The sequence below is a fragment of the Quercus robur genome, chromosome 5, assembly GCF_932294415.1.
Source record: "Quercus robur chromosome 5, dhQueRobu3.1, whole genome shotgun sequence".
NCBI classification, from domain to species: Eukaryota; Viridiplantae; Streptophyta; class Magnoliopsida; order Fagales; family Fagaceae; genus Quercus; species Quercus robur.
In genome coordinates this window covers 20,893,406-20,896,226 of record NC_065538.1, presented here as the reverse complement: position 1 = coordinate 20,896,226, position 2,821 = coordinate 20,893,406, and the positions used below count along the sequence as shown (strand labels likewise).

General features: G+C 35.0%; 1 protein-coding gene across 1 annotated transcript; it reads left to right on the top strand.

The window, feature by feature from the left end:
- The first annotated feature begins 376 nt into the window (after positions 1 to 376).
- On the top strand, positions 377 to 1,664 carry LOC126727966 (uncharacterized). Its single transcript, XM_050433861.1, has 2 exons — positions 377 to 536; positions 892 to 1,664. Exons 1-2 carry the CDS (start codon positions 377 to 379, stop codon positions 1,662 to 1,664), a joined length of 933 nt encoding a protein of 310 aa, XP_050289818.1.
- The last annotated feature ends 1,157 nt before the right edge of the window (positions 1,665 to 2,821 follow it).

Sequence of the window (2,821 nt, the reverse complement as noted above, 5' to 3'; positions counted from 1 at the left end):
CAATGGTAAATTCAAACCTAAAGGTCATATTTTTTATACTTTAAACCCAACGGTAAATTCAAACTTAAATGTCATTTTTTTTAACTTTAAACCCAATGGTAAATTCAAACCTAATGGTCAAATTTTTGAAATTTAAACCCATTGGTAAATTCAAACCTAAATGTCATATTTTTTAACTTTAAACCCAATGGTAAATTCAAACCTAAAGGTCATATTTTTTATACTTTAAACCCAATGATAAATTCAAACTTAAATGTCAAAATTTTGAAATTCAAACTCAAGTCACATTCTTGCTCTATAAATATGACCATTTTCTCTCTAATTTCCATACACTTTTACAAAATTATCTCTTCCATTCGGTTTTTGTTCTCTCTTAATGGATTCCCATTATGACATTGATTTTATTTTTCCAAATGATGAGCCTCCATTTGACTCATCTTCTAATGATGATGAGGTGGAACTTACTCTAGCTATTGCCATAGAAGAATTAAACAATGAAGGAGCATCAACATCACGTCGTCATTCTGTTCAACCTCGTAGGTTTATCTAGCGTAATCCTTTGCAAGGTCATGACAGGCTTTTCCATGATTATTTTGTTGAAACACCAGTGTATCCTCCTAATGTATTTCGAAGGAGGTTTCGAATGAGTCGTTCTCTTTTTCTACGTATTCATTCAAGAGTTGAAGCTACTGAACCATACTTTGTTCAAAAAAGAAATGAGGCTAACACACTCGGGTTGTCTTCCCTTCAGAAGATGACCGCCGCAATTAGAATGCTTGCTTATGGAGTGTCGGCTGATTTCATGGATGAATACTTGAGGATTGGAGTCACCACTGCAATAAAAAGCTTTAAAATTTTTTGTCAAAACGGTAATTTCAATCTTTTCTGAAGAGTACTTGAGGTCACCAAATGACAATGACATTGCAAGGTTGTTAGCGGTTGGCCAACACCGTGGATTTCCAAGAATGCTGGGGAGCATCGACTGCATGCATTGGAAATGGAAGAATTGTCCAAGTAAGTGGAAAGGTCAATATATTGGTTATACCCGTGATCCAATGATAATTTTGGAAATTGTGTCATCATATGACCTTTGGATATGGCATGCATTTTTTGGGTTACCAGGGTCTCACAATGACATCAATGTCCTAGAGTGGTCTTCTGTATTTTCTGAGCTTGCTGAAGGGCGTGCTCCTCCGGTTAATTACTCGATAAATGGTAATGACTATTCGATGGGGTACTATCTTGCAGATGGTATATATACATCATGGGCAACATTTGTCAAAACAATTCCAGCACCACAAGACCGTAAAAGACAACATTTTGCTTCCGCACAAGAGGCAGCAAGAAAGGATGTCGAATGTGCATTTGGAGTACTTCAAGCGCAATTTGCAATTGTGCGTGGGCCTGCACGTTTTTTCCACCTTGAAACGCTTAAGGACATTATGATGGCATGTATAATATTGCATAATATGATCGTTGAAGATGAGCGACATACTTACCTTGGAGCAAATGACTTTGATTATGATCAAATCGATAATAGTGGACCCAAACCGGTGTCATATAATCCCACTTGTAACCTTATGCAGTTCATTGAACGCCATAATTCCATTAGAGATAGAGGAATTCATTCTCAAGTTCAAACGGATCTCATCGAGCATCTATAGCAACTACAAGGCCAGTCGTAGGAATTTGGAATTCTAATTTTCTAAGTATTACTACTTGTATTTAATGTGAACCTTCATTGGACTTTGAAATTTACTGAGTTTAATATTAGAATAAAATTTGCAAATTGCATTCCTTTGATGTTCTATGAGATTATTTATTTGAATTAGTGAAATGAAGGAATGCGTCACAACTTCAAAAGGCTTGTGATGTGTGTATTTGCTTTCCTGTAATGCCAAGAAAGATTGGAAGTTTGTGGATTATAAATGGAGACTACTGGAGGCCACAATAACGTGGCTCTAATACCATGGAGAAACAAAAGAGACAAGAAAGTACAAAATAAAGTTCTAGATAGAATCTCTGTACAACATAAAACGTGCTATATATATGCTGACAATGAGAGGGGAAAAAAAAGAGTTAAAAAGATATCAAGAAAATAAACCACTTATCCAAAACAGAGACATTGTTTCACCCACTTATCAAGAAAATAAACCACTTATCCAAAACAGATAGAATCTCAAACAGCTCTTTGCTTACACTTCCAAAACAGAGACATTGCTTCACCCAAAACAGAATGACAAGAACAGAATCACAAATTAAATTGATTAATCAAGTACTATTGTTCGTGCACAATACAAAATTTACAACATTACATCTATTTCCTTGCACAAGCGAAGACTACAAAAATATATCTAACATGATTAGAGATTGAATAATCATGTTCCTTGCACAAGTAATACTACAAAAGAGATGTCTAACATCAAATCATCTATGTCAACTATGTGCTAGTATCTTTGCATTATACAAAAAATTATTTAATTAGATATTGTCAATAATAATATTCAAATTATGATGATGATGGAAATTTAGACCTTAACCTCTCCAAGATTTCCAAACGACGCAGGCGAATGTATTCTTTTTGCTCAGGATCCATGGTTCTTGTATCTTTCATCATAATTTCATCTTCCACTTTCCTCTTTTCTAGTTTATTCTTATCTTCCTTGATACGAATCAACTCTCTTCCTTCTTCGGATGCAATGTGCATGAGAGTTCTTCTAATGCAATGCGCATACTTTCATTTTTCTCCTCATGCATTCTCCTCTTTTCTTCCTTGATTTCATTCAATTGGGAGGAAAGTATTGAGACCACGTCATCACAA

What these genes read in the sequence shown, in the direction of transcription:
- LOC126727966 (XM_050433861.1), top strand. Translation starts at nt 377, where the DNA reads ATGGATTCCCATTATGACATTGATTTTATTTTTCCAAATGATGAGCCT. An exon ending in TCGTCATTCTGTTCAACCTC is followed by an intron (nt 537 to 891) that starts GTAGGTTTATCT and finishes TCTTTTCTGAAG; the next exon opens with AGTACTTGAGGTCACCAAAT.